The 18,509-nt window shown below is 55.8% G+C and overlaps 2 protein-coding genes across 4 annotated transcripts; one reads left to right on the top strand and one right to left on the bottom strand.

Moving 5' to 3' along the window:
- Positions 1 to 8,715: 8,715 nt before the first annotated feature.
- Positions 8,716 to 14,265, bottom strand: LOC114000539 (C-type lectin domain family 2 member D-like). Of its 3 annotated transcripts, none has more exons than XM_027744907.2 (6): positions 14,143 to 14,265; positions 10,955 to 11,112; positions 10,478 to 10,588; positions 10,016 to 10,197; positions 9,643 to 9,743; positions 8,716 to 9,340 (listed from the first exon to the last, which is right to left on the bottom strand). In XM_027744907.2, exons 2-6 carry the CDS (start codon positions 11,040 to 11,042, stop codon positions 9,181 to 9,183), a joined length of 642 nt encoding a protein of 213 aa, XP_027600708.1. In that variant the 5' UTR covers positions 11,043 to 11,112; positions 14,143 to 14,265; the 3' UTR covers positions 8,716 to 9,180. The 3 variants fall into 3 exon arrangements, with proteins under 3 accessions (XP_027600708.1, XP_039246730.1, XP_039246729.1); XM_039390796.1 differs by lacking the exon at positions 14,143 to 14,265 and adding an exon at positions 12,870 to 12,885; XM_039390795.1 differs by lacking the exon at positions 14,143 to 14,265 and having other exon boundaries at positions 10,955 to 11,166.
- A 2,420-nt stretch (positions 14,266 to 16,685) lies between these two features.
- LOC114000546 (killer cell lectin-like receptor subfamily F member 1) lies at positions 16,686 to 17,692 on the top strand (the record flags this gene model as incomplete). Its single annotated transcript, XM_027744914.2, has 3 exons — positions 16,686 to 16,838; positions 17,044 to 17,153; positions 17,542 to 17,692. Coding segments are annotated over 3 exons (414 nt in total), but the record flags the coding sequence as incomplete, so codon positions are not given.
- Between the last annotated feature and the right edge of the window lie 817 nt (positions 17,693 to 18,509).

Below are 18,509 nucleotides of genomic sequence, written 5' to 3'. Positions count from 1 at the left end.
TTAAACCAGCACATCTTTGGTGCCCAACATGGGGCAGAGAGAGAAGTCAGAATCACAATTTCATTTTAAGCATTTTTCTATTTGGATATAGAAACTCCCTGATCACCATGTTCTTTGATGTATTCATGTGGATGTTGTATCTGAACCTGTTCATATTTCCACAGATGGGGAAATATTTGCCTGTTTTGATACTCTCTTTAAGACCAGTGCCCAGTCCAGCAGAAGCATCACTGCCCTGCTCCTGCTGCCACACTCTTTCTGATCCAGGCCAGCCTGCCCTTGGCCTTCTTGCCCACCCGGGCACCCGCTGGCTCAGGTTCAGCCTCTGTCCACCAGCACCCCCAGGGCCTCTCCCACGGGGACCCTTTGCAGTCATTCCCAGTATGATCCCAGTATGATCCCAGCAGGGGCCCAGCTGCTTCCAGGATGATCCCAGTTGCCCCCAGCGTGGTTCCAGTTACTCCCATTTGCCCCCCTATGGTTCCACTCACTCCCAGACACTCCCAGTATATCCCGGTTGCCCCCAGCATGCTCCCAGTTGCTCCCAGTATGATCCCTGTTGCCCCAGTTCTGGTCCCGCTGGCTCCAGTCCAGTTCTCCGTTAATCCCGGTGTCCCCCCTGCCCCCCCACCCCGCTCTCACCCCCTTTTCTCTCCCCACAGAGCTCCTGAGCCACCGGCGGCCGCAGCCCCTCCCCGTGGCCTCGACCCAGCCGGGACCCCCCAGTCCATCCCAACACTCAGTTTGGGAGTTCGTTTGTCCCCCTCAGCCCTGCTTTTATTCTGACCCCAGCCGGCTGCTCCCAGTGTTCCCAGGAAAGCTTCCCAGTTCTCCCCAGTCCCTGTTACTGGGGGGCAGTGAGGGCAGGGGGGAGGGGATCCCTGTCACAGCTTTACTTCTTCTAAAAAACCAAGCAGGAATTTTTCTTTCCCCTGCCCCACTGGAAAAGAAAGATGTTCAATGGGGGAGGGGGCTTTGCCTTGGGTGACTCACACCCACAAAAGAACTGGCCCAGCCCACATTGCAGGTTGGGAGCCCTCAGAAGGCTCTGGGGGGGGTGGAGTTTTTGGCTTTCTCCTGGGCAAAGGGCAAGGCCCTTCACTTTGGCCTTAACTCAGGCAAGGGGGGTGTTGGAGAGGCTCCGAGGTCCTTTTGTTCTCGGCCTGCTCATCTGGCTGTTTGCTGGTTCCCGTTTGCCTTCGTTTCCTGCGCCCTGTTCTGCCCCCAGCCCGGACCTGCTCGGACTTCATGGGAGAGGTTTGACCCCCCTAGAGAGGAACCTTTTGGGGAGGAGGTCGCCCTTTCCCTCCTGCGCTCCCGTGTTGGCAGTGGCGTGTGTTCATCGGCCAAAAGGGGGAATTCCCGGCCACAGCCAGCCACAGACAGCGGGAGTTTCGTGGGAAGAGCCCCTTTTTCTCCTTTTCCACTTTTCCCCCTTTTTGTTGTTGTGCCAATACACAGATATCCTTTAATAAAGAGCTGTTATTTTTCCTTTCTCCATACTTCCTCAATTGGAGTCTCTTCATTTCCGATTTACAATTCCTTAGAGGGAGGAGTTTGGTTTTCCTCATAACTCATCCCCCTCAGCAAAACACTTCAGTCTCACTCAACTGAGACAGAGGTGCTGCCCCATGCTCCTGCCCTTGCCATTGCACATCCCCACATCCCAGAGCCCCAGCAAGAGCCCTGAGGAATGAGGCAGGCACAGGATCTCCCTTCCCAGGGTTGGGGGTCAGGCCTTGGCCCTTTGCAAGAACAAAACAAATCCAGATTTATTAAGCATCACAGACCCCAGGACTTTGCTTGTCCCCACCTGTCATCACTGCCTCCAGTTTTCGGCTCTGACTGGAAGCAGGGGACAATTTCTGAGTGCTGGCCCTCAGTGGGACCCATTAACACCAGGAGAAACTGTGGACTTGGATCTGACTTGGAATTCTTCAGAGGTTTCTTTAACTTGCTCCTTGTCTGATGTTCAGGGACTCATCCCCAACCCCCGAGGGTCATTCAGTGCCTGGGGCTGTGTCTGTGCTGCTGAGCTGGGCCGGGCTCCTGGCACACAGGGAGCTCCTGGCAAGCGGGCAGCGCTGCAGAGAGACAGCTCTGCCCAGGAGCAGCTCCTCTGCACAGCCCAGCAGGGCTGAGGGCACTGCCAGGGCAGCTCAGGGACACCAGCAGGGCACAGACAGAGCTTCAAGGGGCTCAGGGTTGGGAGGGTGACTGAGAGCTCCCTGCAGGAGGAATCTTGGCAGGGCTGCACACGGGCAGTCTGGGGCTGCAGGGCAGTGCAGGGGCAGCTCCTGGAGGCATCTCCTAAAGCTGGCCCAGCCCCAGCTGATGGGATGGGTGAGGAGGGGGCTGTTGGGGAGTACTTTGACAGAGCTGTGAAGCTGGGGGTGCAACCAGGGGTGCCCAGGGCTGTGGGGCAGAGCAGGGTCCTTCAGCCCAGGGCACTGCTGGGCAGGGACTCTGCTGCCTGCCAGGGGCAGCTCTCAGCTGGCCCAGGGAGCTGCTCCAGGGCTGGGGGAGAAGGGCTGTGGGCAAGGAGCAAACCCCAGTTGACAGGGGAAGGCAGGGCAGGGCCCTTCTGCTGTCGAGACGGTGCAGCGCATGTCAGGAATGATCACAGCTCCAAATGACTGCTGGGGCTTTCTAAGAGGAATTTTCAGGAAATGCAGCAAGGCAGGGGCATCCTGAAAGGGAAGGATCCTGTACTTCCAGTGTTCTGCTTCAGGGTCCCAGGGACGGGCAATGAGAAAGATCAATTCATGTCTCCATTCAGGAGGAAGCATGGAAAATCCAAAACTGTTCTTCTTTGAGGGCAATGGCGCAGGGAGTGTCAGAAATCAGCCCCCTGGGCCTCACAGGCAGCAGCAGTGGTGCTTTTCCAGCCTCCTCAGGGTTGCTCTGACATTACCATCAGAGCCTGCCCAGCCAGAGGTGCCCCTGGGCACCAGAGTGCCCTGTGCTGGGAGGGCTCTGCAGGGCAGAGCTGAGCACCCAGGGCTGGGCTGGGCTCTGGATGCACTGCCAGGGCCCAGCCCTGGGCACAGGGAAGCAGCTGCTGGCAGGGACAGCTCCAGGCAGCAGAGCCTGAGCACTCCTCTGCATCGCCCTCTGCTCAGCTGCACAGGGAAAGAGGGAAGAGTTGGGAGGAATTGATTTTGCAAGTGGAGTCTTCACAAAAACCCACTTTTTTTCCAGGCATCTTTGAAGTGGATCATCCAGCAAGAGAGAGGTGCAAATAGCACAGGGAACCTGTGTGCTGACCAGCAGGTCACTTGTGGGCAGAGCAGCTCTCCTGAGTCTGCCCTGGGGCACAGGGAGCCCTTTGGGACCTCAGAGCTGTCCAGGGTTCAGGCTGAGAGCAATGGGGAGGGTGAGAATTCCTGCCCGGTCAAGGAAAGTGCTCTCGCTGAGCAGCACAGAGCTGAGTTGAACAAAGTTCCCCCAAAGAAATCCAGAGAATTTGGAGGAGATTGTAAAGCAGCAGAGGATTGACTGAAGGCAGCCCTGCCCTGACTGTGCTGCCTCTCCTGTCCCCTCCCCAGCGCGGGACGCGCAGAGGCCGCCCGGCTCCCCCCAGCCAAGGCCTGCCGGGCCCCGCCAGCAGCGGCTGCTGGCCCAGTCACTTCCAGTCACTCCCAACAGGATACCAGTTGCCCTCAAGGTGGTCCCAGTTGCTCCCAGTCCCCCCCACGATGTTTCCTTTCCCTCTCAGGGACTCCCAGTCTGAGTCCAGTCTGGCCCCAGGCACTTTCAGTCACTGCCTGGAGGAGGCCATTTGCCCCTGCATGGTCCCAGTTGCTCCCAGGATGATCCCACTATGAGTCCAGTCACCCCCGGTATGATCCCAGGAACTTGGAGACACTTCCAGTACGAATCCAGTTTGATCCCAGTCATCCCAGTATGGTTGCAGTGCCTCTCACATACTCCCAGTAATATTGCAGTCACTCCCAGGATGATCCCAGTATGAGTCCAGCAGGGGCCCAGCTGCTCCCACTCTGATCCCAGTTGCCCCCAGTGTGGTTGCTCCAGGATGGATCAGGAATGGGGACCCCTCTGTGACCCCCCCTTGTGTCACCCTGTTCTGGGGGAGCTTTGGGGGGACATCTGCACCCCAACACAGCATCCAACACATCCCAAAGTGTGCTGGGACCCCTTTGAACCTGGGAATTGTGGGGAACCATGGAAAACCCTTCTCAGAGAGAAAATTGGGTGACCTGAGCCCTGGATGCTTTTGGGAAAGAGCTCTAAACATTTCTTGAAGAATGGAGGGGGGTGACTTTTTTATTCTTGACCTTTCCAGTTCTCCATTTGGGGGCAGGATGTCCTCTGGGCCAGTGTTTTGTTCCCTTGGCAGTGAGTGCAGCCTCAGAGGGCTGAGCCCTCTCTGGCTGGGCTTGGCCTCTCCTGCAGAGACTCAGGCCTGGCTGGGCTGCCCCAGGCAGACGCTGCAGGAAGAAGAGCTCAGGCCGCCTGGCTCTGGTGTCCCTGGGGCTCAGCCTGTGCCCCATTGCTGGGCAGGGGCTGAGCCCCACCTCTGCCTCGGGGCCTTGGCCAAAGGGTTGGCAAGGAAGAGGCCCAGCAGCCTTGGGGCCTGCCCAGCTTTCCTCCTCCCTGGGGGCTCTCAGTCCTCCCCTGACACCGTGTGGGCCCAAGGCCTTGCTGGCTTCGGGCTCACGGCCCGCCGGCCCCATCCCAGCGGCCTGACCCCCCTCCTTCCCGTCTCTCCAGCCTCTCCTGCCTTTGCTGGCAAGGGGCCATCCAAGGAAAAGCCCGGTTCTCAGCAATGGCACCTGTGGCACGGCTGCAAGGCTCGAGTGGGCCAGGCAAGAGCAGGAGCAGCGAGAGCCTGAGGAGCCAGGAGATGCCCTGGCTGGGCATCGTGCTGCTGCGGGACGAGCTGACACCTCTGCACAGTCTCTGCCCGTCCCTGCCAGCCCACTTCTGCCCAGGCTCTGGGCACGGGGACGCAGCACTGACAGTTTTCAGCCCCCGCGCTGTTCCACAGAGGCTCTGATGTCACAAGGCCCTTGCCTGGCAGCCAGGAGATGGGCAAGGCAAGGCAAGGACGGAGCCTCGGAGCCACCAGCACGCTGTCCCCAAAGGCTGGGCTGGCACAGAAGCCCAGAGTCCCTGAGCTTGGCAGAGACTTTTGAGATCAGCCGGGGTCCAGCCTACGCCCCATCCCCAGCCTGTCAAGCAGACCACGGCACTCAGTGCCATGACCAGTCTTTGCTTAAACACCTCCAGGGACGCTGACTCCACCACCTCCCTGGGCAGCCCATTTCAATACCCAATCCCTGTTTCTCTCCAAAAAGTCCTGCTCCTGTCCCTGACAAACAGCCCCTGACAGGCAGGTCCTCGTGTCCTCTTGTCCTGTTGCCTGTTGCCTCGGAGAAGGGGCTGACCCCCACCTGGCTCCAGCCTCCTGTCAGGAAGTTGTGCACAGGGAGAAGGTCAGCCCCAAGCCTCCTCTTCTCCAGGTTGGAGAAGCCCAGCTCCCTCAGCTGCTCCTCACAGGCCATGCACTGCAGACCCTTGCCCAGCTCCATTGCCCTGCTCTCCACCCACTCCAGCCCCTCAAGGTTCTCCCTGAATTGAGGGGCCCAGAGCTGGACACAGCACTCCAGGGGTGGCCTCAGCAGTGCCCAGTCCAGCAGAAGAATCACTGCCCTGCTCCTGCTGCCACACTCTTGCTGATCCAGGCCAGCCTGCCCTTGGCCTTCTTGCCCACCCGGGCACCCGCTGGCTCAGGTTCAGCCTCTGTCCACCAGCACCCCCAGGGCCTCTCCCACGGGGACCCTTTGCAGCTCCTCTGCCCCCGGCCTGGAGCTGCAGGGGGTTCTTGTGGCCAGAGGCACCAAAGGCCCCAAAGGCACTCTTGAACCTCATGCCCATGGTCTCGACCCAGAGGTCCAGCCTGTCCAGGTCCCTCTGCACAGCCTTCCTGCCCTCCAGCACATCCACACTGCAAGCCAGCTTGGGGTCCTCTGCCAATTTGCTCATGGAAGACTCAATGCCCTCCTGCACATCCCCACCAAAAATAGGCAACAGGACTGGGCCTGTTACCCAACAAGTTCTAGTGCTTGGCAAAGGAGCCCACCCAGCAGTGGGGAGAAACTGCTGGCAGGAGATTGAATGGGGGCAATAGACAATGGATGATGGACAAGTTCTGGGCCATGGTCATTTGTTAGAAAAACAAAGTAAAAGTTTAAGGCCTGCCATACTTCAGTGGTCAGAGACCTGGCAGAGAAATCTCTTTTTGAGACCTGGACACCAAGAAGGCAGAATTTCTAAACCACAAAGACCCTTAGAGAAACCAGAGACGAAGACAAAACTAACACAGACAGTTACTGAGGCTCTCCCTATCTGGGGAAAAGACAAGAAAAGGACAAAAATTGTGGACTAAGTATCATGCAAAGTGAGAAATCAAGAGCCAATAGAAGAGAGAAGAAGAATTCCTGCAGAGAACTGGTAAGCCAAGGGACAGGAATTTCTTTGTTTGCTAAAATGTAAAAATAGTTAAAAGCTTTGAGAACTGCTGTACAGGTGTTAGAGAGCAATTGCTGTGTCCCTTCAGCGCTGAATGAAGTAGGGTCACCTCTGGAACCCAACCAACTGCTCAGAGATTTTATTCCCCGGCTTTCGCTGACAGTTTCTGGGGACCCAGATGAGACAAAGCAGCGCCGACAGGGCAGAGCAGAGGAATCGTTGGCCCTGCAGCGTGTACCAAAGGAGTTTTGGGGAGATCTTCCAGTTCCCTGGTCTGGAGAGTTCACCACGCCTTCTTTTCTGGGAAAAAGAACAAGCCATGAATTTTGGGGGCTTGATTTTAAGGCCTTTTGCCTGCACATAAGGCACAGCAATGGGAAGGACGCAGCGTGAGGCTGAGAGGTTTCTGTCCTGGTTTGTGGGCTTGGGTGAGATTGGGCCAGAATTACAGGACGCCTGTAAAATCTGGGCTTTGGGAAAGGTTGGGGAGGGTTGGGAAAGGTGTTCAAAGGGTGGTTTTGCCTGAGGTGTTAAACATGGGAGTGGGTCTGTCTTCCCAATTCCCAAGGGAAGAGATCCCAGAAAGCTCCCCTGCAGGTTGTGTTTTAGGGAACAGGAGAAGAGACCGAGGGTAAGGGGTTTCTTTCCTGGAGGGCAGGGCTGTCGTTCACTTGCAGGAGCCCTGTGCTGAAATTGCCAGTCTGACTGCCCAAACTGAACACAGCTGAAGATTCCTGCCAGACAAAAAGGGCCAGCACAGAAAGCTCTTGCTGCCCATGGAGTGCCCAGGGTGGCCCCCCAACTGCATCTGAAACCCAAAGGTTCCAGGCTTTCTTTCCTGGGGGAAAGGCCGTGACATCCCAAAGAGTCCCGTGGCAGACAGGTGGGGCTGCACTGTGGGGGTGTGAGGTGTTGGTTCTTTGGTTTCCAGGGGCTATTCCAGAATGGAGAGGACAGGCTGTGACATCACAAAGGGGCCCATGGCACAGGGGTTGGGCTGCACTGGGGGCTGTGAGACATTGGTGTTTTGGTTTCCAGCAGCCATTCTGGAATGGAGGGGATAGGCCGTGACATCACAAGAGGGCCCATGGCACAAAGGTGGGGCTTCACTCTGGGGTTGTAGGGCGTTGGTTCTTTGGTTGCCAGGGCCCATTCTGGAATGGAGAGGACAGGCTGTGACACCACAAAGGAGCCCTTGGCACACGGATGGGGTTGAACTGTCACATGGTGGGGGCTTGGTTCTTTGGTTTCCAGAGGCCATTCCAGAATGGGGGCCAAAGGTGGTTTTGCAGAATAAAAGGTCGAAAACGGAAATTCCGCCTCAGAATTCCCACCCGTGGCTCCTGCTCGGAGTTGGCACCTGCTCCTGAAAAAGTTTTGGGGGGGTTCCCCTCGTTATTTTAGGGGTTTGGTGCCCCAACTGAGCGTTGTTCTGTCACCACCGCTCGCAGTGCTGAAAGGTTATTTTGCAGAATAAAAGGTCAAAAATGGAGATCTCACCCAAAACTGAGGTTGTTTTGGTCAGCCAGGTCCTGCCTGGAGTCTGCACCCACTCCCCTGAGGATTTTGGGGGGGTTCTCCCCATTGTTTGGGGTATATTAAATTAGTCATCAATTCACCCCAAATGGTGGGTTTGGGATATAAAAATCAGTTAATAACACAATGATTAGCACACAGGTATTAGTTCACAATTAATAATTGGTGGTTTGGGGGCATCACAAATCATTGACAATAGACCCAAACTGTTTGTTTTTTTGTGTATAACAAAGCAACGATTTTAAAAAGCAGCTTTCAAGCTTCAGTTTTATAAACACTTGCTTTTTATTAATGCGAAACGTTGCAAAACCGGCCCCAAAATACGCCTTTTTCCACTTAAAACGGGCACCCCCGACCCCGCTCTCGCAGTCCTCAACCACGTCCGCCCCGCGCCTTTCCCGCGCTGCCCGCGGGGGGGCGCAGTTCCCAAGCAGGTCCGCTCTGAGGTCAGGGAAAGGGAGGGGGCGGAGCGTGGGGAGGAGCGGCCAGTTGGAGTGAGGGGGCGTGGTTTAATCAGCCAATCAGCACGCGCCGATGGTGAGAAGAGCGGGAGTGATGCGGAAGTACCAGGAGGGTGAGAACAGGCAATAAAAGGCTCCTTTCTCACCCCAAAACCGCCCCCAAACCGTGGCCACCGCAGAAAAAGCTTGAAATAAGGCTGAAAACAGTGTGGAAAAAGGCTGATTTACCCCCCACTGAAATGGAGGGCCAAGAGAAGCACCGGCCTGAGCTCCGCCTATTCTCCACCTATTATTAATATGGCTACATAAATGTTGTCCTCATATAAATATGGCTACATAAATGTTGTACTCATATAAATATGGCTACATAAATGTCGTACTCATATAAATATGGCTACATAAATGTCGTACTCATATAAATATGGCTACATAAATGTCATACTCATATAAATATGGCTACACAAATGTCGTACTCATATAAAAATGCGTTTAAGGCAAATTGTATAAATACCAGTTGCATTTGTGCGAACCTTTTGAGCAAGTTTTCTGTGGTGCAAACCACACTTCTGCTGCTCAAAAGGTCCAAAGGATGGGGGATAGCATCAGTTCCTTGTACCTGATTTTTTGGATTCACCCTGAAAATTTCAGTTGCAGTGCTGGGGTGAAGCTCCCCCATCTGGGCAGAGATTTAGGTTGAAAGTCCTGGTTTGGAGTCTCTTAATTTCCCCTCCCACAGGACGAAGTTGTCAGGGCGGCTGCAGATCCAGTTCTTCTCCGTGTGGCACAGGGACGAGCTGATCCTGCCCTGGTTCAGGTACCCACAGGGCCCCCCACCCCTCACCTCAAACCTGCAAATGCCAATGGGACCAGAGTGAGAAAGGGAAAAGAAAAAGAAGAAAACTCCCACCAAAAATTAAGAAGAGCTGGGATTTCCTCTCCGGCAGAGAAGGGCTTTGGCTGGGGGGGGTCTCTAATCCTCTGATCAGGGTTGGGGGGCAGCGACCTCGGCCCATCCCAAAACCCCCCATGGAAAGCCAGGAGCTGCCTGGACACGGGGCAGGAGAAGGTGCCCATCCCAGGATGGGGCATCCCAGACTCCAGGAAATCCCTGTGCCCACCCCGGGGCTCCAGCACGGACACAGGGACCCACCTGCCATTCAAGGCCGTGCCATTGATCCACTCCCAGCCGTTATCCCTCATTCCCAGCCCGATCCAGTGGTTTGCTTCGCCTTTATAGCGCAGAAGGAAGGCCTGGAAGGCAAAGAAACGTTGGCTTTGGCCAGTCTTGCCTTCCCCACCTCCTCTTTCCCTCCTGTGTCCACCCCCAGCCAGACCTGGGGCTTTTCCCAAGGGCTTGGCTCCCGGCTCCAGCACTGGCAGCACTTTGGGGCCAGCCTGGGGGGTTTGGGGCTGGTTTTATCCTCTTGGTTTCCCCGTGTTTCCCACCCTGGTGCTGCTGCAGAGGCTCAAGCCCAGTCCTCACCAGTTCATCCCAGTCCTCACCAGTTCCTCCCAGTCCTCACCAGTTCCTCCCTGGTGCTTATGGTGGCCAGGGAAGCTCCCAGGGCCTCACACCTTGCCCGGCCCGTGCTCCAGTTGCCCTCAGCCTCAGAAAAATGATAACATTTTCCTTGGAAACCAGGCCAGGTGTCTGGGCACACGTGGGAGAATTCCAGCTCAGGGAAAGGGGGTCTCACACTGAGAACTGAAACACAGAAAGTTGAGACAGACACGTGGGCAGCCCCGAAAAGCAGCAAAATGGGTTTGATTCCTTGGTTTATTCCAGGAGCTGGAAGAGGGAAACTGGGGATGATTCTCTTGGGAAAAGGTGTGACTGAGTGAGGAGCAGGTGCCTGGAGCAAAGTGCAAAGCTCCCACTTTGGGAGCCTCCCTTGATGCCAGGAAGGTCCTGGGATCCTCCCACCTCCCAAAACGGAGGCGCCTGGCCCGGATCCTCCCCGAGGAGGTGCCTGGGTGGGACTCACCAGTCAGTGCCACGACCAGGCTCAAGCTGAGGATCCCCAGGAACACACTCAGAGCGAGGAGAACACGCACCTTGGGGGATGTTCTCCGGTCTGACTCGGTTCTGTAGGACCCTGGGGCAGGAAAGAGCAGGGTGAGGATGGCCTGGCTCCTCTCCTCTCTGCTTTGCCCTCCTGTGCTGGACCCTCAGCCCATTCCCAGCCCCACCCAGGCCCATCCAGGGACCCCTCTGGGGGCTCAGGAGGGCAGGAGAGCTGAGGGGGGTCCTTCAGAGGCACCAACGTGTGTTTGAGGTCCTGTAGACTGATCTTCAGCCTCCAGAGGTGAATTCCACAGTGTGGAATTCAGTGCAGCTGTGCCTGGGCTGCTCCACACCCACCCAAAGGCTCCATCCCCACCCCACTGGTGCCGCCCCGGAGCGAGATGTTCTTCCCACACCCCGCCCTCCCTCGGAACGTTTGGGGTTTTCCCAGCATTACCACATTTGGACTCTTTCTCTGGATCACTGCAGGTATTCAGGGCTTCCTCCTGGCCTGAAGAATTTGGCTTTTGGGTTCCTTTCCCCATCCTTGCAGAGAAGCCTCAGGGCCCGGGGCTGACGTTCCCTGGGCTCTGTGGGGTGGATGCACTCGGCAGCCTGGGGTGGAAGGAGAGGAGAGGCTGAGGGGACCTGCAGGGAGCTGAGACCTCCTGGGCCACAGCCCAGCCAGCCACAACAGCCCCTGTGGGGTTGGCACTGGCTCTCAGCGTTGTCGTGTGCCCGGGCACCTCGGGCCGGGCTGGACCCCATCTGGGCGCGGCGTCAGCACCGGCCCGCGGGCGGGCCCCGATGCAACGCTCCGGGCGGGACCGGCGGGGAGGGGACCAACTTAAGAGGGACCCCCACCACCCCCCCCGATGCTAAGCAGAAAGAGAACCAGAAAGGAAAGAAAAAGACAAGTTTAAAGGCACTTGAACTATTAAATAAATAAGTCATTGAGATCTCACAGCTCAAAGGCAGCTGAAGTGTTTGCAGGGGACAGGAGCCCGTTCAGGGCTCGGAGCAGAGTTTGTGCTTTGGGGGCCATTTTGCAAAAACGCACAGGATGGAAAGTAGGTTGTAACAGTTCACAGCACCTGTTCTGCTCGGGTTTTCTGAGTTGAGCTTGTTTTGCTCACAGGAATCCCTGCTCTGGTTCCTCCCCCCGTGCCCACTGTTGCAGGAGCACGACCTGGTTCCCTGCACCCCAAACCAACAGAGGTAGCAGCTTTCGGTCCTCTTGGGTCTTGTGTAAATTACCAGCATCAAATGTACCAACAGGAACATGTCCTGATAAGACAGTAATATTTCATTGCAAGGTGAGCTCTGAAAGCTGCAAAGGGGCAGGTTGGTTTGTGGGTAAATGAATGCGAAAAAAAGCACAAAGCGATTCCCTCAGAGGGGATTTGCAGGAGGAAACTCAAGGAGTGCTCAGATAACAGCGTTTCCAGAGCAGTGAGAGGGTTAAATTGGCAGGAAAAAGGAACAAACACAGGATGAGCCAGAAGAGGGGGGTGCTCCAGCACCCTGGAGGTTTCCAAGTTCACAGGATAAAGGCCAGACCTTGACTAAGCTCTGAGCTGGAGCTGAGCCCGAAAGTGGGGGAGGGATCGTTACAGATGAAGGGCTTGTTATCTCACAAACTAAACTATCAGATGCCTGGACCTCCTTGGGATGGCAGAAGCCCCAGTGCACAAGTTCCGCCCCCTCATTTCAAGCCAAAATTTCAGTCCTACTTTCACTTCTGCCTCCCAGTGTGACTGAACAAATTCAACAAGTTCCCTTAAAAAGAGTCCCAAAGGTTCACCTTGTGAGACCCCCCCGGTGCAGCCCGAGCTCCTGCCCAGGTTCAATCCCTCCCAAGCCCACCGTGGTTTCCAGCTGGTTCGCTCCAGCTCCCCCCAAAATCACTGTTCATTCCACTCAACTGAAACAAATTAAAGTCCTGAAACAAATCAAATTCCTCTCTATCACAGCATTATTTACCTCTTTTCACCACGGTTTTCTCAATTCTCTTCCCAAGAAGCAACCCCTGTCAGCAATAAGGGGCTGAAGAAAACCTGAATAAAACCACTGCAGAAGCTCTTACAAGGCAGCCAAAAAGACAAACCAGCCCAACCCCGCAGCAGACACTCAAACCAACCCCATGGTAGCAAAAGCCTCACTAAACCCAGCTGTAAAACTGTGACTTTTGGGGTTTATTCCCCCCTTCCCTTCAACGTGCCACGTTTAATTAATCAGGTGGTCATTGCAGCCCCCCCAGAGACAAGACCCTGATGTGGGGGCTCAGCCCTGTCCCAGCCGTGGCTCACTGTGGGCAGGGAGCACCCACCACCCCGAGTTTGGCAGCCCAGGAGCTGCTCTGGAGTACTCACCTCGCAGGGCAGCTCTCGGAGACTGGGAGACCTTATGGTAGGGAAGGAGAGCCCCCAACAGCTGGAGTTGATTTTCGCTGTTCTCCAGCAGCTTCTCAGTGTCTCCTACTTGGCATCAGGAACCTTTGCTTCCCATTGGCTGCCGGGGGTTCTCTGACGCTTCCCATTGGCTGCCGGGGGTTCTCCCACGCTTCCCATTGGCTATTTTTCGATCCCCCCGCCCTGGCTCTGCCGTGTGGATGTGAAACGGGAATGTGTGACTCGCGGGTCTGGCTGCCTTCCCCACCGCCGCGGGCTTTATCTTTCCTCGCCGTTTTACTGTTTATTGCCTTCCCGGGCCGCGTGCCTCGACTAGCGCAGACAGCCTCACCCGTTCCCCTCCTTCATCCCGGCTCTCGGAGCCTTGGAGCTCCCGGGGGTGACGTGGGAGAGATTATGTGAGGGCGATTCTGTGAGGGAGATTCTGTGAGGGCAGTTCTGTGAGGGTGATTCCGTGAGGGAGACTGTGAGGGCAGTTCTGTGAGGGCGACTCTGAGAGGGCAACTCTGTGAGGGAGATTCTGTGAGGGAGATTCTGTGAGGGAGATTCTGTGAGGACAGTTCTGTGAGGGCAATTCTGTGAGGGCGACTCTGTTAGAATGTGTCTGTGAGAACTTTAATTTCTGCCTCACAATGTCGATTGTGCAACTTCAACAAATTCCCTTAAAAAGACCCCCGAATGTTCACGTTGCAGGAGCTCACTCGGGGCAGCCCGAGCTCCTGCCCAGGTTCAATCCCTCCCAAGCCCACCGTGGTTTCCAGTTGGTTCGCTCCAGCTCCCCCCAAAATCACTGTTCATTCCACTCAACTGAAACAAAATAAAGTCCCTTTTATATCATTATTTGCCTCTTTGCACCACGATTTGCTCAATTCTCTTCCCGAGAAGCAACTCTGTCAGCAACAAGGGGCTGAAAAAAATCCAAACAAAATCACTGGAGAAGCTCTTACAAGGCAGCAAAAATGACAAACCAGCACAACCCCACAGCAGACACTCAAACCTATCCCACAGCAGCAAAAGCCTCACTAAACCCAGCTGTAAAACTGTGACTTTTGGCGTTTATTCTCCCCTTCCCCTTCAACGTGCCACATTTAATTAATCAGGTGGTCATTGCAGCCCCCCCAGAGACAAGACCATGATGTGGGGGCTCAGCCCTGTCCCAGCCGTGGCTCACTGTGGGCAGGGAGCACCCACCACCCCGAGTTTGGCAGCCCAGGGGCTGCTCTGGAGTACTCACCTCGCAGGGCAGCTCTCGGAGACTGGGAGATCTCCCGGTAGGGTGTGGTTAGTCATAAACAAGGGCAAAAGGGATTTTGGAGCCGTTTTTGCCCCCCTTTTTGGAGGGAAACCGGATGCGTTTGTGCACCGTGGCCGGCAGGGGATGCGCATGAGCCAGGAATTCCCGCAGACATTCCCTTGGTCCTGTCCCGGCCCCGAGCGGCCCCCGCAGCCCCCGCGGGACCCCAAAAGCAACTGTGGGGGCAGTCTCAGAAACCAGGACTTGGCCCCTCAGGCGCTTGGAGCTGCACGAGGGGGGTAAAGGATCCCCCGGTGTCCCCCAGGAGCGACTCGGCCCCCCCCAGAATGGGGCTGTGTCCTGACTGATGGGGCTGAGGGGGACGAGGGGGTGTCAGACAAGAGGGGAAAAACCCCCCTAAATGACCGGGGGGTGTCAGCTCCTCCTGCCCTGCCTGGTTCTGACCCTGCCATAGCTGCAGCATTTCTGCCACCACCCCATCCCTGAGAGATGCTTTTTGGGGAAGCAACACCAAATATCACCTGTCACGTTTCAGCCTCACCCCCTAAAAACCTCAATCAGAGGCTTTTTGAGTTAATTTAATAAATTAATTTGATTAATTTAATAATTTTCCGCCTGTTCGGCCCAACCCTGCGCGTGTTCCTGCACCTCCAGGTGAGCCCCCCCCTCCTCCTCCTGGCTGGGGACACCCTAAACCCTTTCCCCAGGCAGAGGGGAGGCTGCAGAATACAGAGATATGTTTAAAAAAAAAAACCAAAGAAACATAAAAGGCCTGGTTGGTGCCATTTCCTGGGGCCGGACACGCGTTGGTCACGAGGTGAGAAGGTGTCCGAGGCTGGTGTCGCTCTCGGGACACGCCAACGACCTCCAGAGCCACCATGGCTGGGGAAATGGGTCATGCCAATCTAAGACATCCTGGGAATGAGCCTTCCCCGGCTGAGAAATGTCCTGGTGAGTGTATTTAGGGGGGAAAAAGGCTTATTTCAGGCCCTGGGAAGAGTTTTGGGTCCATTACCTTTGGGGTCCCTTCGCTTCTCCATCCCCATGTTCAGGTTTCCAAGCTCATGGGGTGGCCTTTGAAATGGGGTCTGGGCTTGTCTGGAGCAAGACAGGGACAGGAGAAGCTGGAAAATCTCCAGAACTGGAACAGTTTTGTTTCCCAGACCCTTCACTTGGTGGCCAAAAGGGGACCCCAGGAAGCCCCAGGGGAGCCACCACCCCTGGGAGGGCAGGGAAGGGGCCGAGCCCCGTCCAGACCCCGGAGGAGTCGAGGGCTGGAAGGACCCACAGCCACCAACTCCCAGCTGGAAACTGAGCCCGTTTGGGAGTTCCCAGGTCCTGCCCTCTGTCACTGGGTCCTCGAGGCTGCTCCCGAGGCTGCTGCACCCCCTGAGCCCCCCAGTCTCCCCGGGGGTGCTGCCCTGGCTTGAGCTCTGTCAGGGGGGATTTATGGCTTTGGAGGAAGCAAAGCAACCAGAAACTTCTGCTTGAACTCACAGCTCAGCACAGGGGTTTGGGGTTTTTTTGTGCTCTAAACCCCCAATCTTCTTCGTGTTTTTTTAAGCTTAAATGTGGTCTCTTCCAGCTCCTGCCCTGTGCCCGTGGTGGCACAGAGTCCTCCTCACAGCCGGGGCGCTGGGGCACCTCGTCCTGCTGGTGCTGGTGGTGCTCCGAAATGTGAGTGGTGAGTAACCAGCTCTTATCTCCATCTCACACCCCGGCGAGGAGAGGCCTGGGAGCGGAAATCTGGGTTAATTGCAGTGGTTCAGGCCCTGGAGGGGGGGTGCAGACACGAGAGCCAAGAGTAAAACCCCCTCTGGGCACACCTGGATCATCCCCACAAACGAGAGAGGAGGGCAAGACCAGACCCGTGGGCTTCGGGCCTAATTCATTAACTGTGGGGCAAAACCCGACCTGTCTCTGTGGGGTTTGTGGTTTGGCTTCAACTTCTCACTTTGCTGCCAGTTTTTCAGGGCTTTCTAGGTCTGAGTGACAGCAGAGTTGAGATCCAGGCCAGGAACCAGACGGAGCGATGCATCTTCCCATCCCTGGTGCGGTACTTCTGCCAGCCCCAGGGGCAGAGTCCCCCAGGTGAGCCCCCTTCCCACCTGGCTCTGCTGGGAGAGGCTCAGGTGGCACCTCGGGGGGCTCCTCCTGCGAGGAGACCCTGCACTGAGGGTTCTTTGGCAAAAAGGAGCATTTTCAAGGAAGAATTCCCTTTTCCATGCGATTTTTGGCAGTCCCACCTCCCCGGAGGAGCACGGTCAGCCCAAGGGGGGATGTTTCTCACCACCCTTCCTGCACCCCAACCACCCACTGTGCCCTTATGGTCACCCAACTTCTTCCTCCTCCTCTTCTTCCCCCTCCTCTCCCTCTTCCTCCTCCTCCTCTGTGGTGGCAGAGCAGAAAAACCACAACGCTGGGAAATAACTTGAGGGTTTGGTGCCTTTCATTTGGGGGGTCGGGGAAGACCTTGCTCACCTTTGGGGTGTCTCATTCGTGGCCTTTCCTCCTCTCCAGCCCCTGTTGGCTGCAAGTTGTGCCCCCAGGACTGGCAGCTCCATGGAGGGAGATGCTACTGGCTCTCCAAGGAATCGGGAAACTGGACTCGGGGCAGGAAAAGCTGCAAAGATCAGGGCTCTGAGCTGGTGGTGCTCAAGAACGAGACAGAAATGGTAAACAGGGAGGAAAAGGCTTGAGTTTTTAGAGGGGGAGCAGGGGAGCAAAAGGCTCCCAGCAGCAGGAGGGTTTGGGGTTCAGAGCATGGGGACGCTCGTGTCCCATGGATTTGGGGGGTCAGGTTTGTGCTGTGGCTTTGCACCCCACGGAACTCCCCACAGAGAGATTTTTTTGGAGCAACTGGTCCCTTCCACATCCCAGGAGAACGTCGAGAGTGTCACAGGCAGGATCTCGCAGTCGGTGTGGGTCGGGTTGAGGTCACGGCAGAAGGAGTGGACGTGGGTGGATGACACCCCCTATGACCCCCACAGGTGAGTGTCCGAGGTCTGGGGGGGTAAAAAAGCAGCTTTGGTCCATTTGAGACCCCGATCCATGTCCACACATCGCTGGGGTCCATGCAAGGGTCTCTTATTCCTCTGGCAACACTCTGCAGACCAAGAGTCTGTGTCATGGGGCACATTGGGGTCATGGGGCACATTGAGGTTGGTTATGGGGCACATTGAGGTTGGTTATGGGGCACGTTGGGGTTGATTATGGGGCACATTGGGGTCATGGGGCATATTGGGATTGGTTATGGGGCACATTGGGGTCATGGGGCATGTTGGGGTCGGTTATGGGGCATATTGGGGTTGGTTATGGGGCACACTGGAGTCATGGGACACTTTGCTCCTCTCAGCCAATAAACCCTTCATTGTGCAGGTTTGGGGTCCTGCAGGAGCCAGACAAAGGCTTCTGTGGGACCCTGAAAGGCAAGAGCTTGGAGGTTGATGGCTGTGACAGTGACCACAAGTGGGTTTGCCAAAAAGCCCCTTTCCAGCTCTCCTCGCCCACGGTTGGGAAGTTGGGATGATGCCTCACCTGACACACTCGGGCAATGGACCCCGTGCGGTACAAAAAAAAAATTTATTACAATTTTTTCATGGTTTATCCACCTCATTACATCAGCAGTAAATTACTATTAGTGACTTTTCTCTATATCTGCTCTTTAATTAAGCATTTACAGAGCATGAGAAAAATACTCCCAAGCAATTTCACACACATGCGGATTTATCACCACATCTGCATTTATCTTTTCAAGTTCCCCATGACTTCCTTCCAGACTCATATAATCTCAGTCCCTACACTTAAGCGTTATTTTTATGCTTTTACATTACTATAGATAACAAAAAGCGGCTCCATCCCTGCTTTCCTTTGCAATCAAACTCTCCTAAAATAAACACACATATTCCAACACCCGTCCCTTCGGTGCCTTCACTCTAAACCCACCTCACGGGAGCCAAGAGTGATGGGTCAAAGAGCCATTTAGCCCCGTCCTCAATGGGTGTCACCGATGGGTGGAACTGGCGGTTCTGTGAGGGAGATTCTGTGAGGGCACTTCTGTGAGGGCAGTTCTGTGAGGGCAGTTCTGAGGGTGACTCTGTGAGGGCACTTCTGTGAGGGTGATTCTGTGAGGGCAACTCTGTGAGGGCAGTTCTGTGAGGGCAGTTCTGTGAGGGCACTTCTGTGAGGGCACTTCTGTGAGGGCAGTTCTGTGAGGGCAGTTCTGAGGGTGACTCTGTGAGGGCAGTTCTGTGAGGGAGATTCTGTGAGGGCAACTCTGTGAGGGCAGTTCTGTGAGGGCAGTTCTGTGAGGGCAGTTCTGTGAGGACAGTTCTGAGGGTGACTCT

This window comes from Pipra filicauda, unplaced genomic scaffold (assembly GCF_003945595.2).
Source record: "Pipra filicauda isolate LSUMZ 115617 unplaced genomic scaffold, ASM394559v2 scaffold870_size62742_pilon, whole genome shotgun sequence".
NCBI classification, from domain to species: domain Eukaryota; kingdom Metazoa; phylum Chordata; class Aves; order Passeriformes; family Pipridae; genus Pipra; species Pipra filicauda.
This window is presented reverse-complemented; position numbering and strand designations above follow the sequence as displayed.

Excerpts from the sequence above, each read along its gene's own strand:
- LOC114000539 (XM_027744907.2), bottom strand. The coding sequence starts at position 11,042 with ATGGGGAAAGGAACCCAAAAGCCAAATTCTTCAGGCCAGGAGGAAGCC. Across the intron at positions 9,744-10,015 it reads TAAGCACCAGGGAGGAACTG|GCCTTCCTTCTGCGCTATAA; the intron begins GTGAGGACTGGG and ends TTTGCCTTCCAG. Across the intron at positions 9,341-9,642 it reads GGCACGGCCTTGAATGGCAG|GTTTGAGGTGAGGGGTGGGG; the intron begins GTGGGTCCCTGT and ends TGGCATTTGCAG.